The sequence below is a fragment of the Poecilia formosa genome, unplaced genomic scaffold (assembly GCF_000485575.1).
Source record: "Poecilia formosa unplaced genomic scaffold, Poecilia_formosa-5.1.2 Scaffold107, whole genome shotgun sequence".
NCBI classification, from domain to species: Eukaryota; Metazoa; Chordata; class Actinopteri; order Cyprinodontiformes; family Poeciliidae; genus Poecilia; species Poecilia formosa.
Window position 1 is genome coordinate 30,848 of NW_006800046.1, and position 17,957 is coordinate 48,804.

A 17,957-nucleotide genomic window follows, 5' to 3' on the forward strand; every position below is an offset into this window, starting at 1 on the left:
TACATAAACAAACATGAACACACAAACAACCTGTTTTCCGCACCAAATAATGCATGGACACCTTTTCACTGAAACAAACAAACAAAAAAAAAACTAAAACACGGGTTTTAATTTTGATTCAACTAAAATCTGAAAATACAGGAATTCAAACGTTTTCTATGTATGTAGGAGCTATTTCTCTATTTTCAGTTAAATTTTAGAATTTAGATTATTTAGCTTATTTTTATTTGTTTATTTTCTGGTTGATTTATAATTAGAATTTTTGTTTAATTTTACTTATTTAGAATAAGTTTGTTGGTTAGCAATTTGTTTAATTAGTTAATTTCAGTTTGGGACATGGGTGTTTCACAGTATAAATACGTAGGTTTAGGTAGCTCATTATGCACGTGGGTGGTCACAAGGTTTTTTTTTTTACCAGTTTACCAGTTACTTTGACAGTCAGTCTACCAGTCAGTAACTTCACCCAGTCAGTCCGCAGGTGAGACAATCAGGTAGCCAAACATTAGGCCTCATATGCTTGTACCATGTTCAACTGTGGAATAAAGCAACAAAGAACTGCAGTTTTTGACTTATGATTTTATTTTATTTTATTTTTTTATTTTTTTTTTTTGGGGGGGGGGGCGGTTGCGTAAGCCAGAAACCCACTGTGCATCAAGTGGCTATTTGAGTTGAATTCACTTTTGCTTTTATCACCTTGAAGTCTTAAGATTTTTTGTTTTTGAACAAATAGTCACTACAGTGTACATACTGCATCTGTGTATCAGAGTGTATTTACAAATTAATTACAAGGGAACGCTATAAATGTTCCCCAAGGTACTCCGTATGAATCCGACAAAAGCCAGGAATTTTACCACCGTGCCATTTTGTTAGATGTCCACTAGGGGGCGGTGTTGGCTAATTTAGTATTGCGGAGAAAACAAAGCAAGATATTTCATTATTTAAATCTCAGCTTTTAAGAGAGGGAGGGAAATGCTGTTTAAGATCTTGTCCGGAGACGGTGTGTTTTTTATATATTTTTCTTTTGTATTTGTTCGTTACTATCCGCTGCTGCTGATGGAAGGAGCCATCTTGGTGTCTTTTTATAGAGCCTGCAGTCGGGTCCTGGCTGAAACAGGCCCGCGTGCTGAGAGACAGTACAACCAGCCAAACAGGTTGCTGCTCAGATCTCAGGCGGAGCTGGTAAATATTGCATAATGGTACACTTGAACATTGCCCAGCTGGTTGAGTGAAGAGAACAGGAACAAAGAGCGATGCCAACACACACACACACACACACACACACACACACACACATACACACACACTCTGTCACCACTGTTAGCCAGCCGTCGACTTCCGTAAAAACAATTAAGAGGATGAACAATTAAGAGGCCTCTCACCGGAGAGGTTACAGGCTGTTTTAATCCAATTACTGTGTTTTCATACACCTAAGCAGCATAATTTAATTCATGTCACCTTCACGCTGTTAGTGCGTTTTATAGCATTACAGCAAACTGTCAAATGAACAGAAGTCAGGTGGAAAGAAGAAGGCAAAAGTTAAATCTGTTCATTATCAGGGCAGATAAACGCGAGGCTTTCTGTGCGTAGCTCTGACGATTGAGCTTACGGCGCTGTCATTCATGGGCACCAAACCGGAAACGGTAACAATTATTCTTTCATGATAAAAGCGCAGAATCTATTTCAGTTTTAGTACACAAAAGAAAACCAGTTTTCATGTTAGCATTTTATCCGGTTTTAATTGGGTTATATATACATCCCCTTTTATTCTAACATGTATATAAAATTAAACAGTTTTATTTGGAATAATTGCTCACAAAGTATTATATGCATTTAACTTTATTTGTCCAACTTATTACTTAAATAATTTGTAAAAGGCTCGTCTGAAATATTGGCTACTTTTAATATGAGTGGTATGGCTCTCTGCTAAGGGTGGCATGACATAGAGGGCATGCCAAGCATTTGGGAGTCCAATTAGATGTGCCCTAATGTGCTTTCCTTTCCATTGCTGAATTTTAAGTTTATTTTAAGCCTGTTTACCCCAACGTTTTACACACTAAACCCTGCATGGAAACATGGCTGAATAATGACTGAAAACTGAATAAAGATTTTTGTCTGATTTGTTGTTTCCAGTTTTGTAATAACTTAAAAAAGTGATTTCACTGACTTTATTTTTCTTTAAAGCATCTTAGCATGTTCGCTAGTTTGTTTTAGACAGTTTATCTCCCTTTATTATTAGGGGAATAAACTTTTGTATCTATAAATAGATATGTCTTACGATATTGTAGATGTATCTGTAGATACACTGATAAGGCTTAACATTGCAACAGGTGAAGTGAATAACTTTAACAAATTTTAATTGTTGTTTCATCATGGCACTTGTTAGTGTGTGGGATTATTTGGCAATTGTGATGGTTATTTTCCCTTAAAGTTACTGAACTGCATCACAGGAGGCCAGAATGGATAAGATATTGGTCGTTTGAGTGAGTTTGACAGGTGATAAATTGTGATGGTTAGATGACTGGATCAGAGCATCTCCAGAACTGCAGCTCTTGCTGTTTTAAGGATATTGGGCTGGTGTTCCCAGTCCACTGTGGTCAATATCTATGAAAAGTGACCCAGGGCTGGAACACTGATGACTCAGCGACGCGGGGTCGTGGGAAGCCAAGGCTCATTGATGCATGTGGGAAGTGAAGGCAGACCCATGTGATCCAATCTAATAGATGAGCTACTGTCACCTGTACTGCTGATGAAGTTAATGCTGGTTCTGGAAGAACAGGGGACTATTCTTAGGGAAGTGGTCATAATATTAACACTGATTGATGGATATGTAGTCTTATACATGAGCAGCTATCAACTGATGCATGGTAGGTTCAATAGATCCCCTGGGCTTTACCTCCATGCTGTTCCTAAAAGTGTACTATCACATCATAATTTTCAAATACTGAAATATTGTCTATATTCATGAAAATTCTTAAAACAATATTTAATACGATATATAGGCCTTTGAGTTTAATATGAAGTACACTGTTTTCAAAACACAAATTCATAAAAAAAAGGAAAATAATGTTTTGTCTCCCTACACCTGCAAAACAAATTGCTGCCCCTGTTGCTAAAGTCTGACCCAGCCTATTCAAATCTTAATATTTTTTTCTCTGTCAGTGGCCATTTTATGTACACATATCAGAAGAGTATGACAATACCTGTTGAACTTAACATTGTATCTGAATGTTTTTTTTCTACTTGTAAAACTGAAAAAGAAATACTTAAAAATAACAAATAAAAAGATAATTATTTTTGCGAAACAGGATGATTTGGATAACTTTCTTGATGAAAGTTAAAAAATATTTTTTTATTTTTCTGTTTTTCGCAGAAGGGGCCTTGTTAGTTTAGTGTAGCTGAAAGAGAAAAGGGGGCTGAAGAGAAGGAGTTCACCCAGGGCACCAATAATAACAGAACCGCCTCTGCTTTAAGAATAGTTTGAGTTTGAAGATAAAATCGAGTGTATCTGAGATAATTGCTGATATAAATTTAAGATGCTTAGTGTTTTATTATTATTATTATTATTATTATTATTATTATTATTATTATTATTATTATTATTATTATTATTATTTTCATTTCTGGAAGACTTGATAAATCAAATCATCCACAGCAGAAGTCTGAGTCCTTTTATTTTGAAAGGCCGGAGCTCCGCATCATCCTGCTACCTGTGTTTACTTGGCGCAGCTAATAGCGCCAGAGCGAAAGGGAAACAGAGGGCTTGAGTTGACAGTGTGACAGATTAACTCTGGACTGTTTGGGAGCGACCTTCCGCCGGTTCTCTCAGTGTAAGCAGCAGCAGTGTATTGAACTGAGCGGTGACGGATATCAACCTGGTTAGAAAAAAAAAAGAAGAAGAAGAAGAAGAAGAAGAAGAAAAATACCCGTCCGGGAGCCGCGCACAATCCCGCAGCATTGAAATGGACCAGATAGGACGCCTGGCGTTGCCTCGGATTCCTCTGTGGTAAGTCGGGCTGGTTCTTGGTGGGAGAATGCACGCAGGGTAGAATCCGGGGTGTTTGTTGTAAAGTTGGTTTGTGGTTGTGATGGATTGTGTGTGTTTGTTTAATGCATCATGTTGCAGCGCTGGCCGATGTGCCGTTTGGCGCAGGCTGCTGCTGCTGCTGCTCTCTGCGCTGTCATGTTGTTGTGGATGCAGCCAGCAGGCGCGTTGACAGCAGCAGATTTCATCTGCAACCACAAACTCTACATTAAATGTATAAGTCTGGACACTGACCTAGTCTGGATGCACAGTGTTATAGATAAATCACAGACATGATGCTCTGTCTGTGCTGAGGGAGCTTTACTACAGCCTTGCATGTAGAATGAGGACAACATTGTTCAGGCAATGCTTGTATTAAATTAATATGTAGGTCATCACACACAATTATTTAAGGTTGTATTGAAACGTGGCACACTAAATCGATTTTTCCCCTCATGAAGACATCATATACCACATATATCATATCGTAAAATATCATGATGCAACATTCAGTGACATTAAGAAATCTGTAAAATATTGAGCAGCACTTAAACCAAGCTAAAAATGTTCTGGTTAAAACCAACCTTCCATTATAATAATTAAACATATCGATTACTTCGTATATAACGTTAGAAACAATTTCTTGTTGATTTGATTCTCCAGAATGTTCTATCTTTTAACGATTTTACAACCCGATATATTAGCTGGTTAATTAGCAAATTCGAAATTGGCGTCTTAACAGGTGCCTGTCTCAAAATGGAGTTACTTTAAGAAGACGGATGTTACCACCCCAATGCTGTTCATGTGTTTCAGATGAAATAAGTCAAATTAGTCTTCTTCGTTTAGAGTAGATTTCTTCTTTTCTCCAGCTGACAAGCAATGTGCAGCAGCCTGTAGGGGATGTGCAACTCTGCACTACTTTTTGCTCCAAACCACTCTCTTTGGTAAAAACAGGATTCCAAACTGCATAGCACGAGGAATAGTTATCGTTTTGGAAGAGTGTAACTTTTTAAAACCTCAATAAGCTGAAGCTTGTAAAAAAAAAAAAAAACAAGGAAAGGAATTTGTAAGATTCGATGGAACAGATTCAAAAGCGTGGCGATTCCACACAAGCTTTTGTACGCACCAGGTTGCAACATGCTTCTAGAGAAAACGAGGCCGCATTTTATCGTACGTTAAATTCCCCCCCGGGGTTTTTTCCAACTGCCACCTGGAGAGTGCAGCCATGTTTTCCTTCCGAGGTTTGACTGTTCACTAGGTTTATCATGGACTGAGCAGACAAAAGAAGCAATACAAAAGAAATGAGTGCAACTGACATCTCAACTTTTGTTCCTTCATTTTTTTTGTCAACCACCTCTAGGTCTGTCACGTTAACAAAATTTGATGGATGACAAATTGTCCCAGAAGTTATTGCGATAAACGATAATATTGTTGCTTTGAGACCATTTTCAAATATTATAAATCTGTTGGCGTAATAATGGAAGAACACACTCTTAAGATCAATAACCTTTACTTTCTAATGATCATTTAGCTATTTATCCAAAATAAATGACCAAAACATCAGAAACAACAAATAAAATGAATTATAACATCTCTGTAAACAAAATTGTCCTTCAAAAATGGCCTAGTTGAGACCAAAACACCAGACTGAAGACCAATTTTGGTAGAAAAGAGAAAACCAATAAATCCAGCAAATGGAAATTATGGAGCTATTTTTAATTTATCATGCAATCAATTGATTCATTGATTTATTGCTTATTGCAAGAGGGAGGCCTAATCACCTGTCATTCCTCAAGTCTTGCTGCCCTGGATGAAGAGCCATATCGTCCACATCAAAATCAACCACCATGTTTGACAACATAATTTGTGCATAAAATATCTAAGCTATAAAGGGCTATGTCTCATTAAAAGGAGTTTAATTCATAGGAAGGGTAAATTCTTTAGGTTCACATCCAGGTATTTATCTGTTGCTAAAACTGATCCATATTTCAGTTTTTCCTTGGTTATTCTGAAGCAACATATCTGGGATATTTCCTCACCTGGGTGTCAAAGTTTCTGCTTATCTGCCTAACTAATCAACAGTCAGATCACGCTCTTATCTGGGATTCATTGGAAGCTGTGGGAACAGTGCAGCTATTAAAACAGGTCTTTGACCTCAGATGTAGATATGTGTATCTCCCTGAACACACACATACACACACACAACTTACACACAGCTTACTTTGTAAATCAATACACCACCGGCTAACTCCAACGTGTTATGCAACCAACACTGAGGTCTGTGAATAGACGTGTCACAAAAGCCTAGCAGAGGGTGCGTAATTAACAATTCCTAACCTCATTCTTAGTTTGCAGATTTGTCAATCGGTTGCTCTGAGCCAATCAAGTGATTAAACACTCCTCGTTTAGGCCAATAAGGAGTCTGGATTTAGACCGGCAGATCAGCCATTTGCGAATACTTAGCGGGTTTGACTGAGGCCATCTCGGCCGCCGAGCGCCGCGCCGCAGCAAGCATTGATCTCACCTGGCCTGGCCCATCATCAGCACTCTGAGTGTGTGTTTGTGTGTGTGTGTTTTGTCCTTTCATCGCCTCGTTACTGGAAAAATCAACACGCTTTTGATTGGCCGTTTCGAAGAGAGAGAGAGAGTATACAAGAGTTGTTTTTTTTTCCACTTTTCTCTCAAAGTGTGTTTGTCTGCATGATGTTTAGTTGGAAAATTGACAAACTCTTTTTCTCACAGTTACAGTTTTCCAGTTTTGGATCAGGCCAAATGCTTTCCGAGCCTTTTATAGCTTCCTTTGAGCAACCACAAGTTTCCATATAACCACAGATGGCAGATATTTCTTCATTACCACTAGTTATGCCCACAGGTGTGCTTCCTTGGCAACCTTTATTTAGTTTTATGTTGTCTTCTTCTCGGAGCCCGTCGACAAACGGGGCACGCCTCGGAAAACATCACCTCCCTGGAATGTTCCTCGCTGGTACATTTTGTGTTTCGTGCTGCAAGTTTTGATCTTGGCACGCAGGTGAATTCCTGGAAGTGGAATGGCATCCTTGCCTGCAGGGTTTTTCTTTTTTCTTTGTTTCACAATCAGAGTGATGAAGCCATATGCCGCACGACCGGAGAGCATGAATGATCCGAGCAAAAGGTTAGAAGTGAGCAAGACACGAAGCGTCTCAAAAGAGCACAGCGTCTGAGTCATTGCTGGGAGGAAATATGCATTCATGCAACTCAAAAAAAGAAAAACAGCTGATGAGACATGGAGATGATTGCTCATTTTAAAGGAGTATAACAAAGCAACAATTGGATTAAGTTTTAGACCTCTCACGATAACACATTTTGCAGGACGATAAGTTGTTCCTGAAGTTATCGCAATAAACGATAATATTGCTGTTTTGAGACTATTTTAAAGTAACATAATGGTAATGGCAAAATAATATTGCAAGAGCTCATTGTCAAAGATTAGTAAACTTTAAATTCTAATGAACATTTAATACTGGAGCTGGAAGACATTTTAAATATCCAAAATAAATAAACAAAACAACAAATAAAATTCATTTTTGAAGTCTTTGTAAATAAAATTGCCCTTTAAAATAAAAGGGCTGGTTGAGACCAAAGCACCAAACTGAGGACTTTTATCATCTAGTTTTTGGTAGAAAGAGAGAGAAAATAAGGGATAAATGATAAATCATGGCAATGGAAGTAATTGAGTTTAATTTATATTGCGATTAAAACGGTGTGAGTTGTTTTCCAGAAAAGTAGACTTTGATCAGAATTGTCTGTGTAAGTTGATGTCAATTCTAGTAAAACTGTTTTATTATTGCTAAGCACTTCATTATTTCAGCTTAGCTTTTTAGGTTGACAATCTAACAATCTATGTTTGTATGTACATCCGCTTATCAATACAAACATTTTTCACCAACTGGTACATTTGAGGCATTTATAGTTTTGGTTTCCTTCCCCAACTTGACCACTAGATATCACTTTCCTTTAGATAACTGCTTGTGTTTTGGTTTTCCAGTTCATGTCATTTATTCAATCAAGAAATTAAACTTCAAATGAATGTATCTGGCGTTTTCAAGTTGATATATGTTATGATTTTACACTACGTTTTAATGGGCCTTCATGGTTTTGACCACCAGTTTTTGAAGACTTTACCTCAAGCCAAAAAAAAAAAAGCCTGCTTTATCATAGTTTTATTTTTATTATTTAGCATAAATAACAGGAGATATTTATGGGAAAATATGGTTGTTTGGATTCTGGTTTAAATTGACCAAACCATGTCACTGAACCCAGGACCTGGTTTGGTAACCATAGCGATAGATGCATATTACCAAAAACTAAGAAATGTTTCCTCAGGTATTAGAGAGTCAGTGTTTATTTATTATCACTCTTGAATGAAACTTTACTGTAAAAATACCTAACATGTCAAAAAGCCATTGATAGTACGGAGTCATCTGCATATTTGGTGAACTTAAGCTGAGGTTAAGTATATATTTTTATCTAACGTTTATTTTTAAATGCACATTTTTATTTCTATGTGTGGGTCAAGGAAGTAAAACTTTTATAGTTTTAAAGAATAAAAGGTCAGACTTCATTTTTTAACAGATTAGCTACAGCTGTAGACTTCTGTACTTTGAGTGAAAAATTACTCATCACTTATTGTCACATTTGGGGTAGTAGTAGTTTTAATATTTTTCCTTTTTACTTTCCTCACCCTCAGATCACCACTTGATGGGACTGAGTTAAGCCGAGTGCCGGCCTGAATATTTAGCGCAACAGCGGAGATCCCAGCCAATCGCTAGGCTCTGTACAACTACCTCAAGACACGGGAACAAAATAAAAGCTCCCAAAACAACTTTATCTAACTTCAACCGACTCAGGAGAAATGGAGAAGTGACAGCTGAAGAGCAGCAGGCAACAAAAGGCTGATCCTTCAGACATGTCAGGGCTGAAGCGCCATCATGACGGGAAGATCGCCGGGCTGTACGATCTCGATAAGACGCTGGGCCGGGGACACTTCGCAGTGGTCAAGTTGGCACGACACGTATTCACCGGAGAGAAGGTACACTTGTACATGAAGCACATAAAGGTGTATCGCTGCAGCTGCAAATCCATTACAAATTAGTGCAAATATATGTGTCGAAAAAACACAATTTCCCAATTGTAAAAGTAGTTTGTTTCTTGACTTCTCCCTCTGACTCTCCTCCAGGTTGCAGTGAAAGTCATAGACAAAACCAAGCTGGACCCGGTGGCGCGGGGCCACCTTTTCCAGGAGGTCAGATGCATGAAAATGGTCCAGCACCCCAACGTGGTGCGCCTTTACGAGGTCATCGACACGGCCACCAAGCTCTACCTCATTTTGGAGCTGGGCGACGGGGGAGACATGTACGACTGCATCATGAAGCACGATGGAGGCCTCAGTGAAGAGGTGAGAGGGGTGGAGAAGACGGACGGCGTTGGACTGTGTGGTTACCAAGAGCTCGTCAACCTATTAACCAGAAATGCATCGTTTGTCTTCCATGTCATCGTCTGACCTTGGACTCGCCTCAAGAGAATTAAGAGAGATAAAAAAGTTCAAAATTAATACTCATTATCTTGGGACAGGAGGAAAATCTGCAAATGGGAATTTGGATGGATTAAAATCCCGTGTTTTGAAGTGAGAACAAAGTTTTTGGTTGAAGGCAGTGCAACAAAGTTCAATGTTTGTCTGGGGCTCATGAATGCATTGTGCAGACAGATCCTTTGAAGTTCATTAGTTTAAGACCCCCAGGGGTAAGTCTGTGGCATTTAGCATAGCAGCACTGCAAGTCAGGGCACAGAAAGGGACGAGTTGTTCAGTTTCAATAGACTTTAGTTGAACCGTTTCTTCTTATTTAGGTATCCAGTGTCTTGAATCTACTTTGAAATCATTTGCTTTCCTTGGCATATGAGAACAGGGTTAGAATTTAAAAAGTACATTGTATTGTTTCTTTGAGTCTGGAGTTAAATGAATTGGGTTCTAAAAATGTATATTGTGCCGGTTATAAGTTTTTAGTTGATATTATTGCTGAAGCAACATGTTTTAGCTTCTTCCTCTTTATGGGCAGCTAAGCCCACTTTCCTCTGACTGGCTAACTTCCAGAAGCCTGCTGCAGTGCTCCACAGAGCCCCATTAGCTGTGCTCCCATTACATTGTAGGTATATTGTACTCGGAGTCTGTGGCCATATAAAGAATTCCTTTACTAGCTGACATTAGCTTGGAATGAAGTTGGAAAAAAAATAGCTGTAAACCTAGTACTTAAAGCAGTGCTGACACTTTTATCTGGGGTGATGGAAACTTTCTTATTGCATAGAGTCACTTAAAACTCTATGCAATAAACTTTCCTCATGCTATCTTTGGACTGGGTTAGTTGTTTCTCACCTAGATGTTCTGCTATTTTAGCAAAGTAATAAGAACTATGACTTGTTTCTGCAGATAAGTCTACATTCTGATAGTTATCTCTATTATTAATTTGGAATAGCACACATTACTTCCAAAAGTACAATTACAATCTTCTTTTTTAGCTTCATGCTAAAATGTTTCTCTTGCTAACAGCTGTTGTCTTTTTGCTGATAGCTAGTTAGCAGGTTTCTCTGTTCTTACTGCTTGTTTTTCAGCAGGTTAACCAGCAAATGTTTCATATTTTAATGTCTGACATTATGTCACACTTGTGTTTTTCTCTGACATCAGTTATTTTACATGCATTTCTTTGTAACTTCTACCAAAGTTTCACCGTGTGCTAGCTTGATTCCCACCAAAATGTTGTAGCTATTTTAGCAATGTGAACAAAACAAATCTGGTTTCTAGAAGATCACATACAGAAAGTTGCTCACTTTAGCACGTAATCGTATGAAATTATGTTCTTGACCCTATGTTTTCCACTTTCAACAGCTTTTAAGAGATGTTAAACTTTCTTACTAATTAGCTGTTTATTGCTTAGATATAACTAGCTGCTTAGCATAGTTTATTTTCTTTAGTTTCTTACATGTTGTTTCTGAGCAAGAAATACTAAAAAAGAAATATTTTGCATTAGCTTCAAATAATGTTGGGGAAAATGTTTAAACATCAAACTCAGACGTTCTGACGGGTATTTGGCTGAGATAAATGTAATTAATTTAATTATTTAAACGCTTTGTAAAATGACAACCTTCATCTTTCAGCCACACCCTCATGTTGCATAGGTATAATGACTGTGACATACAGTGCACATGCTAACCATGCTAAACGGCTAATGGTAATTGTCTGTTTCTGCAGTTTATTTTAGGCGGTTGAAATGCCCGTCAGGTAAACTGAAAGGTGTCAATAAAACCAGATTTCTGACTGTTTCTCCCTCATCTCTCATCTTTTTCAAGGTGGCCAAGTGCTACTTCGCCCAAATCGTCCACGCCATCTCCTACTGCCACCGGCTCCACGTGGTTCACAGGGACCTGAAGCCTGAAAATGTTGTTTTCTTCGAGAAGCAGGGCGTCGTCAAGCTCACCGACTTCGGCTTCAGTAACCGTTTCCAGCCCGGAAAGACGCTGAACACGTCCTGCGGCTCGCTGGCTTACTCGGCCCCTGAGATACTACTGGGGGACGAGTACGACGCTCCGGCAGTCGGTAAGTCCGCAGTGGGAAGGAGGCTAGCCTGATCCCAGCAGCCATTGGAATCAGTTGTTGCTGATGCTAAAAATAAATAAAGCGATGGTGTTTCGGCTAAAATGACCCAGAGTAATAGCGTTGATCACAGTGTTTGACCTTTTCCACTTTATGGATGGACTCTGCTGACTACTTTGGCCTCCTGGCAGCTTATCAGCCAGCTGATAAAAGAGACGGAGGTGTTCAATATCCAGAATGTGCAAGTTGCAGCTTAGAAAGCAGGTGATCAGCAACAATGCACTCTTACACCTGTGATCTATTTTTGTTTGTATTTTCCCTTAATTAACAGTATTGGCCCTTCTACCGATAACAATATATCTGCCTGATCGGGACAAAGCAGCTTTCCGTTCTTCTGCATGCACCTAAAGTAGCTTTGCCGTCTTTGTTTCCACCGCAAAGACGCATCTCTCCCAAAGATAGCAAGTATTTGGGTATCAAATGAAATCGTAACAAGAAACCAAATCAAAACGGCAGCATCGCAGACCCCTCGCTACAAGGGGAGAGAAAGAGGTGCAAGGAACAAGAGGGAAGTAGACGGAGCGAGGAGAGGCATCAGCAGTTCTTGTGTCTGCCCAGAGGCCACTGCGTCAGAGCAAATGCAGGGGAAAGAAAAGGCGGCAGCAAGAGAGAAGCAGTTTCTGTTTTTCTGACTGAGTGGATTTGCTGTGGCTATTTCCATCTGTCTCTCTCTCTCTCTCCCCTTTTTGCCGAGCGTCTTCCATATTCCAAAAAGTAGAGTAATCATAGTGCTCTTTGGTTGGATGTGTGTGCTCTGTCTGAGGACTTGTTTGTGTATATTGTCAGTGCACGGATGTGTGTGAGCGTGTTCTGTGCTGTGGAGCAGCTGCATCGCCCCTGCGTTATTGTTCATTCGGCTGAGATGATGATGTTTTGATTGTTGGGATTATCCACCCAGCCGGCATGTAATATCGTTCCCCGCCGTAGCAGCGGGTAAAGCCTGATGCAGAGCAGTCTGGACGGAGGCCGGCGGTCCTGACATTTAAGGGGCTCCAGGTTACCTGTTTGGGGGTTACGAGCAACAACGCCGACAGATCCGCAGGACGCCGAGGTTCCTCTCAAGTCACGCCAAGTGGCACGGAGCCCAGTTTGCAGCAGAGATAAAGAGGCTGTTAACACTCGGGCTTTATCGAGCCGGGCTCCCTCGGAGGTTGTCGGTCGGCTAAAGAAGACCTTGAGAACACGAGATAATTCGACCAGGAGTTCATGTAACAGAGTGGTTAATAAGTCACAGCTGAAGATTCCAATAAAAAAGAAAAAATGCTACATGCACAAGAAATGACGCATGTAAAATAGTTGCCACCCTTTTGCAAAGATAATCTCCAACCTTCAGTTTCAGTGCATTTATTCAGTTGAGGGGAAAGAAATGCCACATTAAGAAATAATTGTTTTTCACTAACAAACTTGGAAAAAAATCTACGAAGCTCATTGCTAGAGAATTACAGCATAGCTTTGCTTTTTTTTTCAGTTCTCCATAAGAACCACTAGACATGAGCTATTTAGGGTAGAAAATGGCTTACTCTGTCCTGCAATGAGGAACTTAGTTTGTTCAACTTTACTTAACCTCGCCATTGCAATCTGGCTTGATTCTCATCTCCCTTCAGTGCTGCTTCTTAGATTTCTCCCATTGAGTTAGATTTCTCTGCTAGAATTTCAACCGATCAGTGCGCAAAAGGAGGAGTTGTGAACGATGACGTAGAGTTTCTGCTCTGTTTTTGAATCGTTGTCTGCTTATGGTTGTAGTTAGCAGTAGAGGAAGTAAACAAAGCCATTCAGTCCATGTTGGCCACGCTTCTAAATATTGAGCAATTAATGTTTGAGCAAGGGGAATGTTTAAGACATTTTATTACTGGCAAAAATGGCTCTCCTCCCTTGGGGTTCTACAGAAGTCTTCATAGTAAGGCTGTTTACAGTGCATGTCATTTCCAGTAAACTTTATAGCATAGCTTCTTCACAGTTGCCCTGGCTTATTACATACGTCATGGCCAAATGTTAGCGACTGGCTAAAATCCAGTACGATTGTTTGAAACTTCCACAAAGTCCACGCCTCCATCAAGCAATTGTTCCTAAACATTCTAAGGTCCAGACCTTCTGTACGAAGCGAAGCGTAGAACAAGAGGCTAGTTTTTACCAGGTGAAGCTTTACTGGGACATTAAATGAAATTTTGCGATTTGGTTGATCTAGCAACAAACATTTCAGGTGGGTTTGACGTGATAACAACAGATTAATTTATGTAATTACCACTGTCAAGACCAGTTTAGAACCCATCATTTTCTTCTTTTCTAAATACTTTGAACTTTTGCTTAAACTGTGTGGTATCATAAAGTCTTTGAAATACCAGGAGGTTTGAAAATCTAAGTAAAATTCAGACATTTAAACAAAAAAAGAAAAAAAAAGAAATATTTACATTCTGTTGAATTTATTGCCGGAAAAAAAAATTCAGCAATAATTCCCACTCATAAAAATCCGTTTAAAATCGTATTACTCTGATGCCCTCCAGTTTAAAATTGTGTAAACACTTGGCGGGTTATTTTCTAGTTTATCTTCACCTTTCCTCCCCGGTTCTGCAGAGTCTTCCTTTTATTTTTCTGGTAGGATTTCACTCTCATACCTGCGCCAAAATAAATTATCTCTTAAAAAACCTCATAATGAGCAGAGCCCTCTGGTGCTCGCTGTTTGTTTTTTTTTTTTAATTCTAAGATCTTTAAGGAAATTGGGACTGATGTGCTTTTAAACCCATCAGGAGGCAAACTTGGACTTGCTCCAATTAGTGGAACGAGCCAGGAGGGGAGCGGGGAAGAGGGGGTATGATGATGCATCAGGGACCGCGGTTATGATGTGACCACTTTTATTGACTCACAGTTAACTAGCAGGTACTGAAGAGCAGGGGCATTGTCCAATCTTTTTAACAAAACCTAATATTGGGGAACATTTGTTGTTTCTCGCCTCATCGATGAGGATTCTTTGTCGTCGTCATTACTTTGTCAAAAGCTTAAATTGTGAATTTTGTGTCGCATCTGCTGATGGCCATGTTGCTGCTAGAGATGTTCTGTTTTATTATTAGGGGTGGAATCTATTCCATCGTCATTTTATTAATTAGTTTGTTTTTGTCTATGCTTATTTGCTTGATAATAATGCTATTATTTGAGAAGGATTGTCTCATTAATTGAGAGCATTTACAATTCTGTTTTTCTCAGAAAACCTCGAAGGCTGTCGAAGATTTTTATTTTTGTGGTTTTTTTTTTTGTCTTTTGGAGTGTATGATGTCGGACTGATAAGTGCTTTTTCTTCTCTGATGTTCTCCGCTGTGTGGGCTTTCTTTTTGTCTCAGATAAATGGGAAGTTAAATATAGCTCTGCTCCTCCTCTTCAAAAAAGCTCAAGCTGCTCTTAAAAATAATAACTTACCTAATAGCATTCCCGAAGAACACAAGCAAGGCGCATGCATCATTCAGAGTTGCGTCTGTGTATGAAATGGGGGTATTTTGTGTCATTATGTGTTGCATAATGCAGTGCCAGGCATATTTATTAGCGCTATTGGTAGAGATGGTTAAAAAAAAATAGAAATCCTAAAATAAAGTCAACTTTTATTGTGTAAGCATTAGCGCTATATTTTGCCGGTTTGTGTTTACCTGGCAGATGTATTTTCAGAGTACAACCAAAGGTCATGTAGTTCTTGCTCCACAGTGAGAGAACCATGCTTCAAGATAATGGAAAAAGGTTCATATCTGTTTAAGGCTCCTGATCTTTCAAAGAGATCAAGATGATAATCTTTTTTAGATGGGTATCTGTTAAAGATACCCATCTAATACTGCCGATTGTGATTTTTTGGCCAATCACAGTTTGCCGATCTTTTAAAAAGCTGAGCAAAACTCATCTTTTAAAAGAGCTCACTGTCTTCTGAATGTGTTTGCCTAATTAAAGTGTCCCACTGAATTGTTGCATAAGAAGATTTGGCAAATTCAACAATGTGTCGGCATCCCCCCCCCCCCTTTTTTTTTCAGCTTCTTGGTTTGGCTCATTTTGATCCTATGAACCTGTTCCAATTATAGATGAAGGACAAAAAAGAGAGAAATATTCCTCAACATAGTACAGTTTTTCTTTTTCACACCAAATAAATGTACTCTGAATATTTTTGATGTGTGATTTTTGCTACTGCAATAAAATCTAAATTGAACAGGAGGAGTTTTATAAATTATAATCAAGGGAGACAAATATATTTATTCCCCAATCAGCAGGACGAGGCTGAGTTTAGCTCATTTAGGCGCGGGGTTAAAAATATCAGCACACAAAGGACTGCTTATTGTTGTTTATTTCGAGAAGCAGTTATATAAAGAGCAATATTCTGGGCTGCAGAAAGGAACGTTCACTCAGAGAGCCCTCAACACGAAGCAGCCTCCAGTACGACGCTACAGTCTGTCAACCATCTGGTTTATAAATAAAGTTATCGAAAGGAAGTTCGAACGAACAGCTGACGTAAGTAATGAGGGAGCGGAGCTTGCCGTTGCTAGGCTACGCCGCTTACGGGTGGGGGGTAAAGAGGCGGCCGCAGCAGCTTTCGCTCCCTCCATCAGCAGAATGAGACGCCGCCGCCGCTCACTGTGAGGCAACACATTTTTACTCCGACAGATTGGATTCTCCGGCGTGTTCTGGCAAACTGGAGCGAAGCGGAGACACGCAAAGATAAATCACCGGGGGTCCGAGGATGATAAATCCACTAGGGCTCCTCCGCATTCAGACTGCTACGAGTTGCAAAAGCACACGTTTTGTCAAGGGGAATAACGGATGAATCAACCTCTCTTTTAAAAAAGAGAGCTGTCGCTTCTGTTGGGTTTTAATTTCCACCCTCAAGCACGTTTAATGAAAAAAGTACATAGTTGTTTCAGGAGGTTCTTTAGAAACGCACCATGGCAGCTTTTACAACATTCACAGTGAATTAAATGAATGGCCTCTGTCAGACAGGGGCTGTCCTAGCCTGTTCGGCGCCCTGGGCGAAAAACATTCAGCACCTCCCTTTTCTCCCTGCTTTTTCAACCAACCATGACACATCATTTCAATTTCCATACACTCTGAGAATTTCTAAAAAACATGAAAGTGTGACACAGTGCAGGCTTATGGGCTGTTTGACTGAAGCAGAGAATGAAACAAAAAATATATGTGAAATCTCTATGATATTGGTAAATATAATATCCACAATGGAAGGCCATGCAACACTTATTAGTTAATGGCTATTTAACACGACCCACGTTACATCATAAGATCATTGCCGTTAGTAATTCTAGTTTCACTTTCCTATGTTGTAGTTCAGTTTCAGACAAATTCAAATCTTAAAAAACTGTAATATTTTTTTGCAGAAAGTTAAATATGTCGTCCTCAGCTGCTAACCGCAAACAACGAAGCTCATGTCGCCCCCGAGACGAGAAGCCGCCCTGGGCCGCTGCCCGGTCTCTCAGTCTTTCTTGGTTTCTTTTGAGCTCGCATTGTTGCCACTTTAATGTCGTCTACATCTAATTCTTACAGCTGACGGGTGTAATTCTTAAACCTGGAGATCAATCCTTCACTGATCTTTACTGTGACACATTTAAATAATAAAAAAAAATAGACAAAAGTTAGTCAAACCATTGTGTTTGAAAAGAAGAACATCTGCGACCTAATTCAGCTGAAAGTCTTTCACAGCAATCTGAATGTATCTGGGCAGGCTTTCAGCTAATAGCCATATAGATTTTTTTTTTTTTTTTTTTTATGTTTAAACAGTAACCTAAGAAGTAGCACTCTAGTTAATTAAAGCAGGAAGAAAAGAAACCCTCCCTCCTTAAATCAGTCGGATTTTGCTGAGAAGGGGCCGAAAAGTCACTGATTGTGCGCTTCTACAGGAGACGGCGTACGAGTGTGTGATATGTGTGTCAGTGGAGCATCCTGCTGACCGGAGCAGCAGCGACCGCCCTGAGCACAGAAAGCTGTGCTGCTTCTTCTTCTTCTTTTTTTTTTTAAATAATCAAACTAAAAGAACTGTTCCATGAAATTAGCATTTGCATGAAGCTCTGAGGGATGAACACGTTAACCCACTTTCCTGTCGACTGTGTGTGTGTATGTATGTATGTGTATGTGAGTGGATGTGTGTGCGTGTGCGTGTGTTGACATGCGAGCGCGCCGCTGGCTGCAGGCAGCCGTGCAGAGCCTCGTCTTCGCTTAGACGCATCCTGAGCTGGCACATATTTATGGAAATGGTTTCTGATCGAATGTGCTTCACACTCC

General features: G+C 39.6%; 1 protein-coding gene across 1 annotated transcript in view; it reads left to right on the forward strand.

Moving 5' to 3' along the window:
- Positions 1-3,687: 3,687 nt before the first annotated feature.
- Positions 3,688-17,957, forward strand: part of LOC103143280 (SNF-related serine/threonine-protein kinase-like) — a 24,746-nt gene continuing 10,476 nt past the window's right edge. Inside the window, exons 1-4 of the mRNA XM_007559742.2 lie at positions 3,688-4,003; positions 8,748-9,089; positions 9,237-9,455; positions 11,399-11,645. Coding sequence (XP_007559804.1) covers positions 8,967-9,089; positions 9,237-9,455; positions 11,399-11,645 — 589 coding nt within the window. The 5' untranslated portion in view covers positions 3,688-4,003; positions 8,748-8,966. The remainder of the gene's footprint in view (positions 4,004-8,747; positions 9,090-9,236; positions 9,456-11,398; positions 11,646-17,957) is intronic.